The sequence below is a fragment of the Anabrus simplex genome, chromosome 1, assembly GCF_040414725.1.
Source record: "Anabrus simplex isolate iqAnaSimp1 chromosome 1, ASM4041472v1, whole genome shotgun sequence".
NCBI lineage: Eukaryota > Metazoa > Arthropoda > Insecta > Orthoptera > Tettigoniidae > Anabrus > Anabrus simplex.
In genome coordinates, this window is record NC_090265.1 from 683,239,609 (window position 1) to 683,261,892 (window position 22,284).

At 38.8% G+C, this 22,284-nt stretch overlaps 1 protein-coding gene across 2 annotated transcripts in view; it reads right to left on the reverse strand.

Annotated features, from left to right (window-relative positions):
- LOC136872104 (fas-binding factor 1) overlaps positions 1-22,284 on the reverse strand; it is a 147,251-nt gene that overhangs the window by 112,950 nt on the left and 12,017 nt on the right. For both annotated transcript variants that reach the window (XM_067145961.2, XM_067145955.2), the window contains exons 4-6: positions 21,823-21,928; positions 5,648-6,772; positions 4,031-4,314 (exon numbers count right to left, since the gene is read on the reverse strand). In XM_067145961.2, the coding sequence (XP_067002062.2) occupies positions 4,031-4,314; positions 5,648-6,772; positions 21,823-21,928 (1,515 nt within the window). The remainder of the gene's footprint in view (positions 1-4,030; positions 4,315-5,647; positions 6,773-21,822; positions 21,929-22,284) is intronic.

Genomic DNA, 22,284 nt, shown 5'->3' on the forward strand with positions numbered 1-22,284 from the left:
GTCACGCGATAGACTACGTAAGGATTAGGAACATAATCGTATGAAGTTGACTAGCGTGGTGCATATATATCGTGTGGTAGCCCTGTTATAGATACTGAAAAAAGTCGTGAAATTGTTTATTAATGACGAAAAATCCAGGTAGTGGACAGGCATCCACATCTTTCAACGGTGGCACGTATGTCGAAACTCGCACTGTCGAGTTTTGACTCGAGTCCATCGAAGTGTTGTCGCATTTAAGATGACGGTCAAAGTCATTTCTCTTGCACATGGCCGAGTTTGACCACCAAATAATTTTTGGTCGAAGAGTGTGATCTGCAATAATGCACTGATACTTTTACAGGGCCCCACTGCAAATGTTTTTATATTTGTTATCATATACAGTATTTTACACACCTTTTAATACACTGTTTTTATTTAATAAGCCCCAGTGGAAAAGGTTTTCATATTATCTCTCGTCTTTTTCATGCCTTGTAATACTCTCACTGCATCTTCAGAAATGGTAGACAGCCTATATCTTTCTCTGCACCCGTACATACACGACATAAAATGCATGCATGTGGGAAAAAACCATATCAAGTGCTGGATAGTTTTTATTTGTGTATTCAATAGTGCGTTTTCTCACTTAACGCATATCTTTCCTTGTCCCCTGCAGATATGCCTAACGAGGTTTTACTGAATAAACCAACTTCTGAAATCAGTCATCCACTCTGCGCCGTATCTTGAGGTGTATCACATTCTTGCTTAATTTCAATACATGGTTTTAAATTAAGTGATCATTTACTTCAGCCTTTATTTCTAATGAGTTAACTACTGTTATCGGTCACGTTATTTACGCATTTATTAGGAAAACATGTTCTCTTTCATTATGAATTGTGCTTATAGAATACCAATCGAAAAGTACTACTAATCGACTTCGATATTGCCTTCGAGTTCAAATGTTGATGAGAGAGCTCGCTAGTGCACATAGTGAAAAATCTATACCGTAGACAATCGATCAGATTCAATATAACCGCTGGAGTGCATAAATATTCTTCTTCTTCTTCTTCTTTTCCTGCCACTTTTTCCCACACCTGTGGGGTCGCGGGTGCGAACTGCGTCGCACATGTGGATTTGGCCCTGTTTTTACGGCCGGATGCCCTTCCTGACGCCAACCCTCTATGGAGGGATGTAAGCACTATTGCGTGTTTCTGTGGTGGTTGGTAGTGTAGTGTGTTGTCTGAATATGATGAGGAGAGTGTTGGGACGGACATATACACCCAGTCCCCGAGCCAGAAGAATTAATCATAAGCGATTAAAATCCCCGACCCGGCCGGGAATCGAACCCGGGACCCTCTGAACCGAAGGCCAGTACGCTGACCATTCAGCCAACGAGTCGGACGGAGTGCATAAATATTAATAATGGAAAAAATTACGCACGCTTAATCACTCATAATAACGTATTCATCAGTGATAGGGTTCTTGCTGTTACCGAAGGATAATACACAGTTTAATATAGGGATTTTCAAGGGACAATAAAAATCTGTTGTTATAATGGAGTCATCAGTATATGTCGTACTTGCTATAGCGGACTTCTACGGTAGTTTGTCACTGCATACAAGTTTGAGACATTAACATAAACCTTAGTCTGAAGTCAAACGAAGACTCTCATGGTAGATCCCAGGTTGTTACTCAGATTTTATGTGATTATGAATACATTGCAATAAAAAGGAGTCTCCACAGCAAGCCGCGAAGCTGTGACCTATCCAAGTTCACAGTTCAGGTGGCAGTAATGTCTGCTCAGGGTCAGTTGTGAGCGGACACCCAGAGAGATTGTACAATCAGAGATCACTACGAAGACAGACACACCAGTCTGCTGTGTCAGTTTCTGCATGGATTAAGATCAACTTTTAAGGTGCTTACCGGTAGTATCCAAAAGTTTCTCTTCCATTAAAATTGGTGGTCAACTGCTCTTCGGAGCATCAATTACGGCACCACAGCTACAAAATCTTGCACAATATCATGATGAGGTAGAACTGAACTGGGAAACCACTCATGAAATCTCTTTTTGACTGCGTCTGTGTATTTGTCACATTCCCAGAAAATCCACTCTACTACAAATGTTCGCTCCTCTATACTAAGCATCTTAAATCTCACATGCTACAGACCGCCTTTGCCTGACCTTCACTTTAGCAGCACTGCATCCCGCTCGGCTGGAGCGTTGCCAACATATGCAGTATCACCACAGCCAAGGTCACTGCGGAGACTAATTTCTAACACTGTAATATTGTTCAAATATGTTGCTAAAGGTGCATTAAGTAAATGATAATCATATAGTACTTTCTTTGTAATTTCAATGTTAACAAATACTAATAAAAATAATGTCAAACTTCTATTTTAAACTATACAAACCTTAATATATCCTTTTCCTTGAATGTACACAATTCTCTGCAACTTCACTGCAGGTAAGTTAACATACATACATTATCATTATAGACTGTTATGCCTTTCAGCGTTCAGTCTGCAAGCCTCTGAGAATTTACTAAACGTTGCCACAATCCTCGATTTGCAACTAGTGTTGTGGCCTCATTTAGTTCTATACCTCTTATCTTTAAATCGCTAGAAACCGAGTCTAACCATCGTTGTCTTGGTCTCCCTCTACTTCTCTTACCCTCCATAGCAGAGTCCATTATTAGGTAAGTTAATAGCAACAATAATAAAATTCAATTTTTACTTTAGATCATCAAAATTTCTCAGGATATCCTTCCTGTTTCCGGCACTTTAATTCGGTGCATCTGTTTATTCTTAGACAGTGTTGCAATTTTCAAAAAATTAGTACGTAAACATTCAAGACATTATTAAAAGGCTTGCAAATAATTTCCTGGTATTGAAAGGGAACAAACAAGTCGTATAAAGATAGGAAGATGAAAAGGAACATATAATAGGACAAACACAATAATCTTTTCTCCTTTTGTGTTTGTCCTCTGTTCCTAATCTGCTGCCACCTGTATTTTTGTTTACGGCATGTTCCTTCCATTATCCTGTTTTTATCTGGCTCTCTTCTTATCCCACATTTCTTGCAACAAGACTAGAGATCTGTCAAGAAGGCCCCTCAATGAGTGTTGATGCCAGCCCTCCTGCCGAAGCTAGAAGGCAGAAAAGAGCTCACTGGAGGGCTGAGAAGAAATGGACGTAGAAGAAAAAAGAAATGATAAGGAGAGATCCTATCTACTTGAAGATGTGGAGATTGTTTTAGTTCTTCTCTGTTATTTGTTACGAAGGAAGCCATACTTTTCACTGGAGGCTCAGTTAAAGTAACTTAAGAGCTTTTCAGTCTGTTGAAAATACTAATTATAACACATAATAACACTATGGTGTGGGATACATACAAAGGCAGATCAAATACAAACGGGAATTTGAATGTACCACTGCTCTTAGTAATAATTCTGAGGTGGGGCTTGGTCAGCATTAAGGAACATAACAGGTGTATCAGACTCAATCAAACTGATAAATCAGCTGTTACTGATTATGCCTTAAAACCTGGTACGGATGTCATGTTCCAAGGAGTGGATGTTCTTGCCCTATAAAATAATATCGCCCCAGAATCATCAGGGAAACGGTTGAAATAAGTAAACACCCAGATAATTTCAATCGCAATACAGGCTACAACCTCAGTGAATAATGGCTACCTATGTATTATCAGAACCATCAGAAAATGATGTTTTACTCTTGCCATTCATTGTCCCTAGCATGGGGCTAAAATTGCAGCCCTATTACATCTTAGGGCACCATTTTAAGTTCTTTGTTGCTTTCTCTTAGCAACCTTTGAAGTGTCATCTTTCATTTTTTCTGTTTTCTCCTGATGAAGAAAGGCAAGGTTCCTTTTGAAACACGCTGAGAGTGTTTATATAGTTCATTACAAGGCATAAACCCATAATATACATCATACTAAGTGTTGTTGCATTCATTCTGAATCACCCGGTTATGGCTTGATCCTCAAGCTTACACTTCCTGACTTGTGACTGACAAACTGTGCTCTCTCTCCTCCACTGACCTGCATGTGACTGGTGATACGCTCCTGCTGCACTCTCAGCGTCTGCTCCAACTGGCGCTGTCGCTCCACCTGCCTCTCCACTAGCTGTCTCAACTGAGTCTCCTGTTGCTCCAACAGAAGCTGCTGTCTACGCTGTACCTCACTCAACTGGGCTTCATGAGCTTTAAGGCCAGTTGCCGCCAACAAGGCTGCCTCTTGTCGTTGAAGAGCCAGCACTACCTGTTGCTCCAGCTGGGAGTTCAAGAAGAGTTCGCCAACCACAGTGCTTGTCTGAACAACTGGGGCTGTAACACAAAATTGTAAAGATTCTGTTAAATGGATGATGTAAAGACATGTACAAATACCCAGGCAATGAATTCTATCAGTGTGATTTTACAATTTTGCTTTATGTTGCAACTACACAGGTAGATCTTATGGCAATGATGTAATAGGAAAGGGCTAGGAGTGAGAAGGAAGCAACCGTGGCCTTAATTAAAGGACAACCCCAGCATTTGCCTGGTGTGAAAATGGGAAACCACAGAAAACCATTTTCAGGGCTGCCGACAGATGAGTTCAAACTGGTTATCTCTTGAATGCAAGCTCAGAGCTACACGACCCTAACCACACGGCCAACTCGCTCTATCTACCAGAGTGTAAGAAACCTTGTCTGGAATAAGGAAGTACCAAGGAAGGGTAAAGAGATAATGTACAAGAATAATAAATAATGGTAACAATAAATAACGTTTATTTGCTTTACGTCCCGCTGACTACTTTTATGGTTTTCAGAGACTGAGGTGCCGGAATTTAGTCCCACAGGAGTTCTTTCACGTGCCAGTAAATCTACTGACATGAAGCTGACATACAGTATTTGAGCACCTTCAAATACCACGGGACTGAGTCAGGATCGAACCTGCCAAGTTGGGGTTGGAAGGCCAGTACCTCAACAGACTGAGCCACTCAGCCCAGTAAGAGACGGAATGTACAAAATGTATTATGCAGCCACATTGACTTATGCGGCTGACATCTGGACAAAGACAAGTAGGGAGGAGAGAAGAATTCAACCCAGTGCAATTAAATTCCTAGGAAGTACGATAGGAAATAAAGACAGAGTGAGAAATTAAAATGTTAGAAAGGAAGTCTGAATAGAAAATCTAAATGAGAGAATTGGCACGAATAAATGAAGATGGTTTGGATTTGTAAAGAGGATGGGGGAAAAATAATACCAAAACAGATGATGGAGATGAAGTTCGGGGGAAAGTGAGCGAGAGGAAGACTTAGAACAAGGTGGATCGATTCAATAAAGAGGAGTGCAAGAAGAACAAACCTGGAGTGGAATAAAATGATGGAAGAGGAATGGTGGAAGGAGAGAGGAAGGTGGAGAAGTGCCAAAAAATGCCTGGACCAGGGAAAGGAGGATGATGACCCAGGTAAGAAAGTTACTATAGACTGGCTGGTTGAGACAGATATTTCTTCGGTGTTCCTTGATACGAGTCTGAATAGACTGGCAAGTTTGGCCAATGTATACCTTGCTGCAAGTACAAGGAATTTTGTACACTCCGGGGTGTAATAGTGGGGACAATTTGTTTTTGCTCTTTTCAGTAAAATCATTCATATAAAAAAATGAAATAATACACATACCTTGTGGATGAACCTGAGGAGGAGGAGGAGGAGGTGGTGGTTCCACTGGTGCTGGATGTTGAGTAGGAACTTCAGAAGGTATTTGCTTCTTCTTGCCTCCCCCACCACCCAGCCACTCTGGAAGGTCATCTGCAACTGCGATGCTATTCTGCGGTGTCAGAGGGTTTGACTGTACAGGAGACTGCTTGGCAGCATGGCGACTCCGAGGAAGTGGTTCTGTCCCTTGGTTTGGTGCTGGACTTCTATGTCGGGGAGACAAGGAATTCATCTCTTCTCCAAACCTGTCCGAAAAATTTGGTTTACCTTTCATTGGAGATGCTTCATACCCATAGCTTTCTCCCATGCCTTCTTGAAATGAATGTCTCTGGGGAGTAGTGGATGATGAAAACAGACCTACAGGATCGCCCAGAGCAGTAGTATTCCGTCTTGAAGACAAACGCCTCCCTTCACGACCAGTAGTGACGGTTGGAGAGTAATCACCAAATGAGACACCAGAATCCTCACGAAGTTCTGGCTTACTAGCAGATTTCTTCACTTCTAAATGGTTTATGTTAAACACTTCCTCTTTTTCAGGAAGAGGAGGTTTACCTAACAATTCATCCATCACTGATGGCCTAGACTGACTAGGTTTTCCAGTCCCAAGACCTCGTCTTGAACCCCTATTTCTATCTCCCCCAAAACCCATGCTATCCAATATATCGTCACCATCATCAAACTTAACACCTTCACTTCTGGGTCTGGGAGATGGATTTGTTACCTTATTATCTATTACATCTGATTTCTTAGAGGTACGTAACGGAGTAGTTTTTACATTACTAGATTCTAGATCATTAGTCAAAAACTTAGATTTTGGAGGAGGGGGATTTTCTTTAATAGGTTTTGCAGGAGCTGAGAGTGAAGGATTTCCAACAACCTCTTTATCTTTCTCATCATCATCTAAGCCAAATAAATCAGCAACAGTTTTTGATCTTAGTTTACTTTCCTTGTTAGTATTCACTGTATGCTGCTGGTCTTGAGCATCTGTAGACAGTTTGGATCGTGCTGGAGAAGCACGCCTTGTTTTCTTCTTTACGTCGGAATCTTCATCTGACAGCAAATCTGCCAGAGGATCATCAATGTCAAAATCTGTGAAGAAAAAGAAGAAGAAAAATGTTGGCTGCTGTATTTCAGATAAAGAATACAGTGTGGAAAATTATGTCTGGTTTAGATAACAAAGAGTTACAATAATTGAAAATCTTCCACCTGTTTGATACTTTTTATTTGCTTTTTAGCAAATTATTATTTGTAAACAGTACATGTTTCGTTCTCACTTGGGAACATCTTCAGCTGTTGTTAAGCTTAGGTGAATCGCTAAGTTCCTGAACACGTTATTAGCAAGTACATTGATCCTCTTAAAGACTACTCGAATACAAATTAAATTAAAATGATGTAAAAACAATCTGGGGGTTAATGGGTTAATGAAATGAGACTGGATGATTACATAGTTGGTCAGCTTAAAAACTATATCTATTCATTGGAATAGTTGTTAAAAGTTACACTTTGTTATATTAAAAATGTCTGTTTGTCTTCCGATTAAAAGGTTTTAAAAAGATTGGCTTCATGACACTGTTCAAATTGTTGTTGAATGTTTTTTCTTTCACTCCTTCCAGGTTATTTATTTATTTATTTATTTATTATGAGCTTGCTTAATGTGCCCTAAGTTGAGTCTAATGCGGAACTTTGAAGCTGACTGCTGGTCAGTTTTTGGGAAGGGAGCTTTGTCTCAATTTCTGAAATGAAGTGAAATGAAATGAAATGAGGAAAATAGGAATTTGTTTTTGTAATGAAAACATGTGTCTTTACATAATCACTTAATGTATAACATGGTTCCTTACCTTATTGTTGTTAGACTCCAATTCTACTGTGACCCTGGAGGGGGAACGTTTGATGCTGCTTTACGTCTAGTATAGTAATGGTGTGTGTGTTCTGTTGTTTGCTCCTCCTTTCGGGGAGGTAAGGCTGCGGAGAGGCGAGGAGGCGTGTTGCTTACTGTCACGGCTTTGGCTTTAGAAGGGGTGGGGAGAGGGGATGTACAAAATGGCGGAGGCTCGGTCTTATTTATCCTTTTACTGTTTGTATTGTTTCTTTTGCCAAAAGTTTCAAGACTTGATAATATCCCTTCGAATATATGGTTTCTGTTGTCAATTGTATCATTCAGGTTATTGTCCTGATTGCTTTTTTGTTCTAAATAAATATAGAGATTTACTAATGTATTTAGAAGAGCTCCTTTGTTTATTTTACGCAATATAGTTAAATCCTGCTCTATGGTTGTGAACTGATGTCTGGTTGAACTCATGTGTTGGCCCATCGCGGAAATTTTTTTATGTCTTTCAGCATTGACATGCCCTAAGTATCTTACAGTAAAACTGCGCTCTGTTTATCCGACATAAGTTTTTTCACATTGATGACACTTCAATTTGTAAACTCTTGATTCAGAATGTTTGTTTTTTCCTAGGGAATTAACACTATTGTAATTAAAGAATTTTTGCTTTGTATTATTGCTGGTTGAATACGCGATCTTATAGTTGTATTTTCTAAACAAATTGGTTACTATATATACGTTGGGGTTATTGAATGTGAACTTGGCCTATTTGTCTTTCTTTTTTATTTCGGGTGTTAAATTAATTTGTAATTTCTGTTTGAATTTACCGATTTACTTATATACAGATCATGGAAACACTAGCTAAGAGACCGAGACTTGATATTACGGAAGCGTGTCTAATACATCTAGACCAGTATTATAATGCCAACCTTAATCTGAATGAAATCTCAGAAAAATCCAAAGTATTATATGATTGCTTGATTCTATTACTCAACAAGCTAAGAATTCCAGAAAATTCGAACCTCTTTTGAACTCTACGCAACAGTTTTTCGTATTACTATCTTCGCCCACAACGCCCCCCGGACTCTCTCCTACATTATCAACGTTCTAGAAACATCCCCCGTACCGCCCCTCCTTCGCGCTTCAACACATAGCACACGATACGAGCAGACACACTCGCAGTGCTGCAGTCGTCACACGAAGTACACAGCCGTAGAGGTGAGTCGACTTCATCAACAGTTTGATTCAATTAATTTTCTTTATCAGTTTTCTCGCTTTTATATTAACATTGGGCTTTCATCATTACAGGGTTGCACTGAACTGAGAAGCTATGCCCGCCTAACAACTTCAGGGCAAATCAAATCACAGGTCCAACCATTATATACACAGCACAAAAACTACGTTTCTACACATTAACAAAGTTTAGAAGACTGCACAGTTTAACGATTTTATTGTACACAACGAGTTTTTATCCACAAATAGCTAACAATATATATAGGAAATGAACATTTTTAAGATTAAAGAACTGTATTCAACTTTAACTTCTCAATTTTAAGATTGTATTTGAATCCGACATTACGAGTGTACAGAATTATAGCCATTACGGAATTTGATCACCCAGATGAGATTTTACATTCATGACATCACAAGAGTTTTCTTGCTGTAAATTAGAGTTTTCAAACCTAGCATAATTTAGATCTTAAGGAGTTAAGTTTAGCAATATGTTGTTTTTCATTGTTTATATCGCCAAGTTTTTTCACTTACTATACAGCTGCAGGTGGTGTCAAAATGAAACACCGAAACATGTTCTGTAATAAAATAATGTTGTAAATACCATCCAACAACACTGTATTTTGTATTGAAAAGGTGGAACCCGCCAGATTTTAATTTAAAGGTGTAATAAAGTAACAAATTTATTGTTGCAGGCCGTGTAAACATGCGAGAAAAAGGTATAAAAGTTTCTGTAGACGAAAAGTGCATGGCTCAATTTGAATAGAATTCAGTATGCAAAGCCAATACTGCACACCCTTTCAAGCTGCTATTCGTTTAAAATTTCAAATGGATTCATACGAAGCTGATAGTAAAATATGTTGCATCTTTACGGTGTTCTTGCGAGCAGGCGACCAGGAAATTCCCCGCTGCCGCAACACGCTGCCGACAGGATTCAGTTTCTGCGTCACACTCACTTGTAAAGGATGTATTTTAGAATAGCAATCGGTGTTCACACTGAGGTGATATTTAATAATGCCACTTACTCGCAAGGAACGTTGTAAACAGTATTGCGAGAAGAAAGATGACACCCGCTCAGTTACACGTACGAGAATCGTTGAAGAAACACAGAGCTCAGAAAAAACTTCAGGGCTTATCAACAGTTACTTCCTGTTCTACAAGTCCAACAACACAACCAACACCGATTGCAGAGCCGAGTATGCCAACGTCTGGTTATAAATGCAAACTTTTTTTTGCTAGTTGCTTTACGACGCACCGACACAGATAGGTCTTATGGTGACGACGGGATAGGAAAGGCCTAGGAGTTGGAAGGAAGCAGCCATGGCCTTAATTAAGGTACAGCCCCTGCATATGCCTGGTGTGAAAACAGGAAACCACGGAAAACCATCTTCAGAGCTGCTGACAGTGGGATTCGAACCCACTATCTCCCGGATGCAAGCTTACAGCTGCGTCCCCCTGACCGCACGCCAACTCGCCCGGTTAAATGCAAACAAACACTGGGGAAAGCTGTAAAGTTTTCGGAATACGCTTTACCAGTGAGTCCCTGGGGGAGGGGGGGGAGGGTGAAGGGAAAGTTGTTTCTGCGCTGAGTGTAAAATTCGGTGCGGCCTAAGTTCATCTACCTCCGGCAAGCGCAGGAAGACTTCACTTCCAAATCAAGTAGTTCTTATATTTCTCAATCATGATGGTATCAGTTGGCCATCTCCTCGAGCAAGAGATTTTATCTCCGTAAAGGACAGTTCTGGACAAAAATTCAAAAAAAGATTCATGTGCGTCACAATGCAAGAAGACACATACAAAATTTTTAAACAAGAATACCCACATCACGCATTCTTTCTAGGGACTTCGGCCAAAGTACATTTCTGTGCACTACCAGGAACACACAATATTTATTATGAGGAGCCATTCAAAAATACATAGTTCAAGCAATAAAATATCATTCTGAAACTACTACCACACCCTATCTAAATTCAGACTACAAGATCAAAGCAGATGACAAAAATCCACCCTGTGATACGGCTTTGGAAGTGGGTGACTTCGTACTTGGAAAATACAGTGGAAAGAAACATTCAAAATATTATATTTGTACCATAACTGAAAGTAATGGTAATATTTATTTTGTAACCAATTTTCACAAGTGCAATGATGAAGCTAAACTGTTTTGTGAACCACCGACAAAAGACGAGTGCTTTTTAAATGTAAGTGAAATCGAAAGAAAATTACCGGTGACTCATTTTACTCGTGAGAAATTGTATTTTGATGAGTCTATACCAAAAGCAGAATGAACGAGAATTGTTTTTTTCATTTTATTATAATTTTTTTTCTGACCAAGTTTTCATTCAAACTGTAGGCTACTTAAGCGTTGAATGTTCAGTTATTTTTAAATATTTTAGTTCATTTTACATTAACTGTTATTAGTGTTAAATAAATATGTGACAATTCATAAAAAACACTTTATTAAGTGTCCGACTTGTTGGCTGAACGGTCAGTGTATTGGCCTTCGGTTCAGAGGGTCCCAGGTTCGATTCCCATCCGGGTCGGGGATTTTAACCTTAATTAGTTAATTCCAATGGCTCGGGGGCTGGGTGTGTGTGGTGTATTCAACATTAGAAATCATCGTAGGTAGGGCCCTCATCTTCACAGACATGCAGGTCGCCTAATAGGCCATCTACTAGAAAAAGACCTGCACCAGGCCTCTGCAGAGGCCATACGCTATTATTATTATTACTTTATTAACAAGGCTACATGTCAGTACCAGTAACTGTAGCTATATACCTTATTTTTATTAGGAGGAATGAAGCTTGTAGTTTTATGTAACCGATAATCTCAGTATCGTAAGCCATGGGACCTTATTTTTCATGCAAAATCCGAATCACCGGACGCGACTTTCACTTCGAAAATCACACATGCATTAATTGGGACTCGAACCCAGTCCGTCTTGATGGTTCCAAGCAGCTTGACCGTTGCGCAATCACACCGCTTCTTTATTATTACTTACTGCGATATTAAATATACATTTTATCATTCAGTGATCGTATTTGATGCGGAGTTTAAGATTTATTGGCCCCTGATGCCATGTCGCCATAGCACTGATTCGCGTGTGCAATCCCGCGATGCTGTCAAGTAAACACATGACAATCGCCTTTAACTATATTACGCAGATATTACGCAACTTACACATTTGGTTTTTATCGTAAAATGTACCTTTGTCCTTCTTGTAAACAATGACTTGACATTACCAATAAAAGTTGCCACAATTCGCAGACTTTAGAAAAAACGAAATGGTATGTAAAGTCAAAAGTCTGTTCCATGTAAACACCGATCGCTAGGTTTAAAATGTTATAAAATCGCATACATCAGGTTTACAACAATGAAATTTGTGGAGGTTGTTAAGTATCATCTAGACGTTATTATGCATAAATTTCAATTTGTTTAGATGGTAAGTTTCATATATATGTTAAAAAGAAATGTATGAATGTAAACACGCGACGCCTGGAAACAATGACAGGAATGGATTCCTCCTCCGTTCGTTTCGCCCTTGGACCAAACACATGTGATGGGTTCCAGTGTCATTTCCTACCCTGAGGGGACCATCAACCTACCTAAAGGGGCTCATCTGCCCAAAGATGTTGGCCCCTTTAGGGAGTTGAGTTATTTACCGTTGCCCGACACTCGGCGTTGAGTCACTGGTTATACGAACTTACTTCATTACCGTAGCGAAATATCCAGCCAAACAGTAAGCATTCAATAAAAGTTACACAAAATGTGTAACTTTCTTTTTATAGTCCTCTCATACGTATTACTCTGCATTAGAAGAGAATAAAAAATGAAATATTTAGGTTACATTACAAAATACGAGGAAAAATGCTGTATACTTAAGAGTGACCAGATGTCCTATTTTATCTGGACGTATCCTCCTTTTTAGACCATTGTCCAGGGTCCAGGTGGATTATTTAAAAACCTGAAATGTCTCCTTTTTTAGTGAATCTCCTTATTTTGGGGTATTCTGTTCTACTACTTCATTTTTACAAGTATTCTTCATAACGTGATGGCATCATCGATATAGTATCTATATACAGAAACATGATTATGGATACAGAGTATATAAAATTATTCTATGCATGCTATTTAATGCTCTGTATACTGCATGCTTCTCTCTTAGCAATACCCCATCAGCTGACAGCGTGACAAGCGGCAGGGGATAACCGAGATTTGAAGGAAGCCTGTTTTAAATGGATGGCCCTAGAAAGTGATAGTAATTATTGTGATGTTGAAAAATGTATTATGTAATTGCAACCTAAGTCCAAATCCTTTCAAACTCATGATGTGAAATACCGTATAATCTTGAATACCACCCGCCACCGAATAAGACCCACACCCTTATTTTGAAAGAAAAAATTTTTAAAAAAGAAGTGAAGTAAAAAATTATTTGCAATCTTTACAGACACATCAAATGTTTAGAAAATACAAATAAAAGTACCTAAACAAGCATTTCCAGAATGATATCCAACAAGTTCGTTCATCAACATCATCATCATCAATACCAACTTCGGAACTTTCATCGCCATCACCTTCCCACAAAATGTCGTCATCGCTGCCATCCATAGCATTAGAAATGCATTTCCTGAAACTTTTCCGTATGAGGTCTCCAGGGATAAAATTCCATGCCCTCAAAATCCACGAACACAGCAACTGAACTTCCAGGCGCTGAATGCGACCAGTTGGGGTCAGTGTGTGATTATCAGCCGCCATCCATTCTGTATAGAGCTGTTTCAACGCTGCTTTAAATGGACGGTTCACGCTGACATCCAGCGGCTGTAGCATAGACGTCATCCCGCCAGGAATAACTGCTAGGTTGGTTTTCCCATCCTTGATATGTTTCTTCACAGTGTCTGTTGTGTGGCCGCGGTAACTGTCGAGAACAAGCAAGCTCTTTTGTCCCAATAATGCACCAGGGCAATGTTGCCAGACACACTTTACCCAGTCTTCCACAAGTGAACTGTCCATCCAGCCGGAGTTCTGAGATCTGACGATAACGCCAGCGGGTAGATTTTTAGGAAGCGTCTTTCGCTTGAGAACAATGTAAGGCGGCAATTTGGTTCCATCGGCAAGAATACACAACATTACCGTACACCGTCGTTTTTCATTACCACCTGTTCTAATGCTAACAATTTTCGCACTCTTACCATTCACAGTCCTGTCCACTGGCATTTCAAAGTAGACTGACGTCTGATCTCTATTGCCAATTCAGGAAAGCAAATATGCGTTTTCCTTCCACAACCGAATTATGTAATGCTGAAACGACAATAACTTCTCATTGCAGACACCAGGAAAACACTGTGAAACTGAGGTACGCCTTCATTAGCTCAACCCATTTCTTTTATAAAAATTACAATCCCATCCCCGGTTTGCCTTAAACCCTTCCGATGAAAGTACCATTGCGATCTCTAATGCCTTTAGCTGACACATTTTGGTTGACACACCATACCCAACTCCTGCCTTTCTGTCACTTATTTATAATTTTTTTTTTTTTTTTTCAATTTCTGGAAACTGTACACTCAGTCCACGAAAAGCTCTACAATCACCACTACATGTTAATAGCGCATTTTTCTTCTTTCTCCAATTGCGAATATACGACTTGTCAACATCGTATTTCCTACCGGTGACACAATTTCCAATAATTTTGGCTTCTCGAACTACTTTCAGTTTCTCACTCGCAGCAAAAGATTGCAAACGCTTTGTGGAATTCATGTTGATACTCCAGAACGTGTGTGAGACTGACGCCAAGCGCAGAAGTAGCATATACTGAGAGCGGAGAGAGCATTGTTGCCAAGCCGCACCGCAAGTGATGCCCGATTTACACACATTCGGAAAGATAAATTTCCCGAAATTTTAAATACGACCCGCACCCAATTTTGAAAGAGATATTTTTGAAAAACCGGTGCAGGTGGTATTCGAGATTATATGGTACTTTGATCAGTTTTTCAATTTCAAAGAATTCCTGAATGAGAGGAGTAATGACCCTGAATTTAACAAGGCACCTTGTAGTCAGAGATTAGCAAAGTATTTCAATTCAGGTAAGCCATTTGATTGTAGTTCGGAGTTATTCCAACTTACAAAATATATTTTCTATACCAGGGCACAATGCAAATGCAGAAAGACTACTTTCACTGATCTCAGCACAACGAACTGGTAATAGGAACTGTTTCAAAATAGAATGTGTGAAGATCCTCTTAATGGTTCAATATAATCTAAAGGAATTTACATGTGTATCTTATTATAACTATATGTTAGACACACCAAAAATATATAAGGCAGCTGAATCTCCAGAAAAGTACCAGCGAGGGGGTGTAAATTAGTTTCATTGTTTACATTTTGTAAAAATTTACTGTATAATATGTACATGGATAAATTTTGTTTTTGTATGTGAAAATTAGAATATACGTCTAAATTCAGACCCTTAATGGAGGATTTTTGTGTCCTCTTATTTTCCGGCACTGTCCTCCTTTTTAAACAGTTTTGTCCTCTCTTTTTCATCTACAGTAGAAGTCCGCTACAGCGAGTACGCCGTATAACGAGAACCCCGCTATAACGGCAATTTTTTGCTGTCCCTTAAAAATTCCTATATTAAACTGTGTATTATTATTCGGTTACAGCGAGAGTCCTATCACTGACGCATCCGTTATTATGAGTGATTAAGCGCGCACGATTTTTTTTCTGTTACCGGTATTTATGCACCCTAGCGATTATGTTGCATGCGATTGATTACATTTGGTATAGAATCCTCGTTATTTCCACTAGCGAGTTCTCTCGTCTACATTTGAAGGCGATTACATAAAATCAGCTTCATGGTCCTTATCGCTCTTAAACAGATTCACGCTGATACTTTGTCAATATATGAATGTTTCATTTAAACAGTGTTATGTGGCTGAAGATGTTGATAATATACGAAACATGTACCACTTTTAACCAATAAGTTGCCTTAAGCAATTTAGTGTATCAACAAGGTGGAAAATAAAAAATACTTAGTTGTGAATTCGAAGGCGATGTCGGAGTCGATTAGTAATACCAGTCGACTGCTGTTCCGTAACGAAAATTCGAAATGAAAGAGGGCATATTTCGTATTAAATGCGTAAATAACGTGTCCAATAACAGTTGTTAACTTGTTAAAAATAAAGGCTGACTAAACGATCGCTTAATTTTAATGCAAAATACTGCAATTAAGTAAGAATGGGATACACCTCGAGATATGGCAGAGTGCATAATTGATTTCAGAGGTTAGTTTACATTTTATCGCATCTGGTTAAATTGCAGAAAGTCTATTACCAAGTAAATTTATAAAGTCTATTACCAAGTAAATTTATATCAAGAATATTATATTTTCTCTACTGGCGCTTGAAGCATGCTTTCATCATATGTGTAGTACAGTTAAGTTAGGATAGGTGACACTGTCTGAATAAGAAAACTGAAACGTTTGCCACAAAATGCAATCAATCATCTTCGGTACAGTATAGTTTTCTCACTATGTGCATTTGTGACCTCTCTCGTAGACATTCGAAGGCGATGTTGGAATCGATTAGTAATACCCATCGACTGCTGTTCTCTTAATGGAAATGAAAGAGGATAACACGTTTTCGTAATAAATAAGTAAATAACGTGGCCAATAGCAGTTGTCAAATCATTAAAAATAAAGGCTGAAGTAAATGATCGCTTAATTTTAATATTATGTAATGAAATTAAGTAAGAACGTGATACACCTCAAGAAATGGTGGAGTACATCACTGATTTCAGAGGATAGTTCATATTTTCTCGTGTCTAGTTAAATTTTTGAAAAGCTATTCACATGTAAATTTTTAGCGAGGAAGTTATCATTTCTTTACATGCGTTTCAAATACCGTACTTCACGGCATAATCGTCGCCACCACGTAATCGTCGCATCCTTTATTTTCAATACAAAAATCGGACTTTAAACCTTTAATTACATAATCGTCGCACGTCCAAATTTTGTTCACTAATCTGGTTAAAAGGTAAATGGAACTGCAACGTAAGTTGCACATGAATGCGCAATTTAAATACGTGTATGGTTTATGGGCAATTTGGCAACACAGTCACGTTTGCGACATGTTGCACAACGTATAAATAAATAATACCGGTATATGTACGACGCATGGCTTACCGGTAGACTATCGGCAGTTTGACAACGTGGTCGCGAGACAGTGTACTATTTATTCACCACCTACATATTATGCTTACCGGTAGGCTATCGGCAATTTGACAACGTGGTCGCGAGACAGTGTACTATTTATTCACCACCTACATATTATGAGTTCCCATTTGAAATACGTAAGGCTGTAAGTTATCGCTTATCGGCAACGTCGCCAGGAAATACTGGCTAGGTAGGTTGAATGGACCTCGAACCAGCCCTCAGATACAGGTAAAATTCCCTGACCCGGCCGTGAATTGAACCCGAGGCCTCCGTGTAAGAGGCAAGCACGCTACCCCTACACCATGGGGCCGGCTCCTGTGTTATTGCGCACGAAGTGAAATCCAAGACGATAACGCAGATTTCCACGGAATTATTCAGCCGAATTATTTACGATGTCTCAGTTGTCATCGCTAGACTCTTATCTTACTACTACGTCATAAGTGTCCGGGCATGGGATGAAAACTTTTATCCAAGCAGTCAAGATAATTATTATCCAATGCTATTAAAGTTTTATTTTATAAACTCGTCAGTAATGTAATGTAAAATCATCAATAACTGGGAAGAAATAATAACCTAATTACCGTATGTTTAAAAGAAACTGAAAAAAATGAATGTTTGTTACTGACGTCTCGGAATACAGTCAACTATACAGTAGATCCACACCGCGCTAGCTCGAGCTCCGGTTTGCGAGCTTTGCGCAAGCGCAGTAGTGTGTCGCAACCAACGAGCTAAACTGATAAATTGTTGCATGCTTCCTTGCTGCCTAACAGTATTGGCTGCTCTAGAATGGACAGATCACAGATGCATTTATTTGTTTCAGATTTACGTGATTACTGTAGACATGTGTGCGTGAGAATTTAAGTTTTTAATTTGTGTTTTGGGTGTTTGCAGAAATAATTTGTTTTAATAGTGAACAATTACGGAAAGTCATTTATATCGCAAAACATTAACGTGTGAAGCATTTATAAGCAATTATGGGTAAATATAGAAACTATTCTGCGGGCTTCAAGCTAAGCGTAATTGCCTTCGCTGAACACCACGGGAGCAGAGCTGCAGAAAGAAAATTTTCTGTGAGTGAAAAGTTGGTGCGTGACTGGCGGAAAGTAAAAAACAAGCTAAAAAGCACAAACCCTTCTAGACGCGCGTTTAGAGGTCCTAAAACAGGGAAGTTTCCTATAATTGACGAAGAAGTGTTTAGGTACGTCAGTGAAATACGTAACAATGGCTGCAGTGTATCATATGAAATGTTACAAATTAAGGCACAGGAGGTAGCGCGCAAACACAACATTACATAAAATCAGCTTCATGGTCCGTATCGCACTTCAATAGATTCACAATTAAGTATTTATTTTCCACCTAGTCGATACAATGATTGCTTAAGGCAATTTTTTAATGGTCAAAAGTGGTACATGTTTCGTATATTATCAACATCTTCAGCCACATAACACTGTTTAGATGAAAAATGTATAAAATGTATAAAATTGACAAAGTAACTTTGTCAATTTTATACATTTTTCATCTAAACAGTGTTATGTGGCTGAAGATGTTGATACTTTGTCAATTTTATACATTTTATACATTTTTCATCTAAACAGTGTTATGTGGCTGAAGATGTTGATAATATACGAAACATGTACCACTTTTGACCATTAAAAAATTGCCTTAAGCAATCATTGTATCGACTAGGTGGAAAATAAATACTTAATTGTGAATCAAACACAACATACCGGTAACTCAGTTTAAGGCGACTCGTGGGTGGATTAAGGGGTTCATGCGACGACACAATCTGTCAGTGCAAAGGAGAACAACACTAAGCCAAAAGTTGCCTGCTGATTACACGGACAAGATTGTAAATTTTCACCGATTTGTCATACGTTTGCGCAAGGAAACTTCGTACTTGCTTTCTCAAATCGGTAATGCCGATCAGACTCCAATCTTTTTTGATATGCCTCGCAACAGCACTATTGCGCTAAAAGGATCACGGAGTGTATTAATGAAAACCAGCGGTAGTGAGAAGTTGCGATGCACGGCAATGCTAGCCATTACAGCTGACGGGAGAAAGTTGCCGCCTTACATCATTTTCAAGAGGAAAACGATGCCTAAGAATATACAGTTTCCCCGTGGAATTCATGTACGAGTGCAACCAAAGGGTTGGATGGACGTAGAACTCATGCTGGACTGGGTTAAAACTGTGTGGAATAGAATACCTGGTGCACTACTAAAACAACCAGCTCTGCTTGTTTTAGATAGTTTCCGAGGTCACCTCATGAACGAAGTGAAGCAAATTCTCACTACAAATAAGACACGACAGATAGTCATTCCTGGTGGCGTAACATCTGCTTTGCAGCCAGTAGACGTATGTGTTAATAAACCCTTTAAAGACCACTTACGTCGATTTTACAACGAGTGGATGATGAGCGGCGATCAGCAATTGACGCCCGCCGGAAATATCAGGCGTCCACCCTTGGACTTGTTATGCTCGTGGGTGAAGAAGAGTTGGGATCTTATACCACCTGAACTAGTCTCCAAGAGCTTCAAAAGGACTGGTATTTCGAATGCACTAGACGGTTCCGAAGATGACGCAGTGTGGCAGGGAGACGAAGAATCTGATACTGGTATTAACAGAGGCGAGGACGGCGCATCAGATAGCGAAACCTGCGATAGCGACACCGAAGATTTGGAATTAATTGCGTACCGGTAAGTCCGCATTTCACAACAAAGCGATAATTTTTTGCAAGTGTAATATTTTAACTTTAATACTCAAATTAATGACAAATTAACTTAATACGTTCATTTTTATTTTCAGGTTGGAAAAACGTTCGCCGAATTGTTGCGAAAAATTATGAATTTTGTTTTAGATTATTTTAATTATTTTGATGTATAAACGCGAGTATTACGTGCATCTTAAATTTGTATCAAATACAATTTAGTTATAAATACATTTTTTGAGTAATACAAATACTGGTATTAAATATTCATCGTATAATGGTCGCACCCTACAATTTTTTTTCGAAAATTTTGGTATAAAAAGTGCGACGATTATGCCGTGAAATACGGTATGTTTTTATGATACATATACGGTTAGGATTGGTGACGCCGTTTGAGGAAGAAAACTGAAATGTTTGCTACGGAAGCCTCTAGAGTGATACCGTATTTCTCCGAATCCAAGATGATGTTCTTTTCTCAGAATCTCATGAGAAAAATCAAGGGTTGTCTTGCATTCACGGCGTAACGGTAACAGATACCACTGGCAACTACCGCGGCATCCACGCTGCTTCTTTTCAACCCTGCATGAGCATGCACACACAAAACTCGTTGACAATAAACGACAGCCTCTTTATTATACATCGCTAGCCACGACAACCGGTTGTACAGTGCCTGTGTGCAACGTCACTGGATCTCGGGAAATAGTGAAGAGAGAATGATGTTCTATTAGCCTCTACAAAAACGTTTCTCAAATCTGCAGAATGGAGATACGAACCTTCGAATTCTTAGAAAGGCCATGGCTACTCAGTGGCAGAGTTATAACACGTCTACTGTACCTTTTAAAGGTAAAAATTTCATGATGTTCTGTATTGAACTGTATCACAATTAAATTGAAATAACAAATAACGTAGTTCAACCTATTCAATACAAGTAAATAAGAAATGTAGTGTTACATTCCTATTTAATAATAAGCGGAAGCGGTACCGGTTTCCACCCCAATGTGGGTCATGATCTAGTCTGTAATTGTTTTGGTTGCGAAAATGTATATATCCATATATAAGCTATTCACAGAGTTCCGTCGGCATTTGAAAGCACAGTGCCGGACATTGAGTATGTTGCGCTGATCTTCAGGAGCTAGCAATTTGCTTCAATCAAGCAACACGTCTTCAACTTCTACATAATTTTAGGACTTCATATTTATTAAATTGTGTTGCGACTTCGCGCCTGATAGTATATGCAGGCTGGCTCACTTAACTGTTCACCTCTTCTCGTAAACATTTTGAGACACAGTGCAGAACTTTGCGTGTGTTGTGCTACTATTCAGAAGATTGCGCCTTACTTCATATAAGTGACTGACCTTCTACATCTTCTAGATTTTACGTTTTAAAATCGTGCAGTGCCAATCCACATTATCTTATATTACTTCTTCAACTGATTTAGTGAAAGACTCATCCTTTAATTTCTCGTTTACCTATGCATTGTTTTTGCATTTTATTCGGCTGATGATGACCCAGATTGGGGTCGAAACCGGTACCGCTTCCACTTATAATTAAACCAGAAGAAGTAGCTGCAGATAGGTTACAGAAGTGCTTTCCCTCCCAAAGGGGCAGCCAGGGTAGGTATTTGAAATAATAATAATTAAAAAAATAACAAAAACTTGAAAATACAAAAGGACAATGACTACTGCCATATCTTCATATACTGCTGTCTGGAAGTAGAAATAGAAATACATTCATTTAAAGTTAGGTACGAGTAGGACCAGAGATCCCTTTGGCTGTAACTAACTGCCACTGTAACTTAAATGTATCAATTACTATACAAAATCTAATAAAAGAAAGAAAGAAAGAAAGAAAGAAAGAAAAAAGTACAAAGTAAGATAAACACAGGAAAAGGGAGGAGACAAAAAGATAAGATTTTTATGCTCATCCCTGATCCCTCTTTCTGCTGCTCCCTCTTCCCACGCCATCCAATTATGTGTTTTCTTTCATCTTCCTACAGATTACTCAACATGGTAAGAACAGAAATTTATGGGAATTACTGCCCAGTAGATTTGTAACAACAAAACTAGAGAAGGAAAAAATTCAAGGATTCATTCTATTAGATTCATTTCTTTTACAAGGATATCATGGGGAGTATTCAAAAAATTATAAATTCAAGATTCAAGTAAGTTACCATCAAAAGTCTGAGATTTCCTTGGTGTACTTCTTTTCTCTTTATCAGATAGCCCAAAAGTCACACGTGATTTGCCTTGCCTTTCACCATCATCCACAGCCGGGCTCTGAAATGTGATTTCATAAATTAATTTCCTTCTACTTAATATGAATGGAAATGATTCAAAGCCATATTTTCTTATAAATGACTCTTTACTTCCATTTTCAAGACAAAAAGAAGTTAAAAATCAAAGATATCACATTTAAATAATATGATAAATCTCTATCATCAGTTATACACACATGAATGGCCAACTACATACACCTTTCTCAAACTCATCTGGCAATTATGGAAATATCTTATTATACTATCCTTTGCATGAGACTTTGCAGGCAGGATTTAAGTGAACTAACACTTGTGTGTGGTGCAGTAGGTTGAATCACAGTTTGCTGTTCAGTTATAATGAGTCTTCACATTTAAATG